Here is a 1,249-nt window from a genome sequence, read left to right as displayed (position 1 = left end):
GTTATAATCACATTTTAAGCTTTATTAAAAAAACCTTGGGATGCATTTATATCTATAAATTATTTATTAAGATGGAAAAATGTAACATTTCTTCAGTGAAGTTCTATAATACAGCTGAGGGGATATTTAACTCTATGGTTGAGACTAACATGTGGACTCATGCCTGCAGGTACAACGTGTTGCACATTTCCAAAGGGATTGAATATCCAGGAGACCTCCGCTGGCCTCTGGCAGGTTGCCTCTTCCTGGCCTGGCTCATTGTCTACGCCTCTTTAGCCAAAGGAATTAAGTCATCAGGAAAGGTAACAGGAAACACAAAGTCTTGTTCTCTGGTCTCTTCGAATAAGAGAACAAATCAAAATAACAAAACCAACTGCAACCTAAAACAGTTAAAATTAATAACAGGATCTAAAGGTTTAAATCTAAAAAAGCATGTTTAGAGAAAATAAAAGTTATCAAAACCACTCTTTACCTCAGGTAGTTTTAACTCATTAGTACTTCATATAAACTGTAGGCAATAACAACAACAATATGTAATTATGTTCATTTAATTCTCACCAATCTCTACAAACCGTTTGCTGAAAGATGAAAGCCACAGAGGCTTTTTTTTAAGTTTTTTTTTAAATCAAAGCCTTTTAGTGATCAGACACTGTGAATCCCTCATTTTGTGTTTTTACTCAATGAGACCTTACTGAGCAGTGATCAAATGTTTCTGAACTGGCAGAAAAAACTGAAATTTTAGAATGTCAAAATAATATCGTTGTAGTATGCTGCCCTCTAGTGGGCATAGGGATGCAACACAGCTAAGGTTTCAGTTGAAAAAAAGAGAAGTAAATACAGGTATTTCTTTCAGCAAAGTTAAGAAAACAAGTAAAGGCCAAACTCATACATATATATATATATACATATGTGTATGTATGTATATGGGAATAAAGTTGTTATATCAGAACTCCTGCAGTCTTGCCACAGTATTAAAATAAGGAATGTTGAGCATCTTGTGAAGTTATACATATATATAAGTATCTGCGTTATGTGTATGAATTTACAACATCAACTCAAGACACACAACTTTGCGGTTAATGACTGCATTAACAGATTTTGTCGTCACTTAAAGTAGATGGAAGAATTTTACACTAACAGTGACTCAAAAGTMGTCATGGACTACTTTATAATCTGTGACACTGACATTTCAACAGCGTGTGTGAGATGACTAAGATTATGACTTTACTGGTAAGATTTTGACTTAATA

General features: G+C 33.8%; 1 protein-coding gene across 1 annotated transcript in view; it reads left to right on the top strand.

Annotated features, from left to right (window-relative positions):
* slc6a5 (solute carrier family 6 member 5) overlaps positions 1-1,249 on the top strand; it is a gene marked incomplete in the record, with an annotated part of 31,971 nt that overhangs the window by 6,461 nt on the left and 24,261 nt on the right. Inside the window, 1 exon segment of the mRNA XM_014018607.1 lies at positions 170-302. Coding sequence (XP_013874061.1) covers positions 170-302 — 133 coding nt within the window.

This window comes from Austrofundulus limnaeus, unplaced genomic scaffold (genome assembly GCF_001266775.1).
Source record: "Austrofundulus limnaeus strain Quisiro unplaced genomic scaffold, Austrofundulus_limnaeus-1.0 Scaffold197, whole genome shotgun sequence".
NCBI classification, from domain to species: Eukaryota; Metazoa; Chordata; class Actinopteri; order Cyprinodontiformes; family Rivulidae; genus Austrofundulus; species Austrofundulus limnaeus.
Note: the sequence above shows the minus strand (reverse complement) of the source record. Positions and strands in the feature narration are given on the sequence as shown.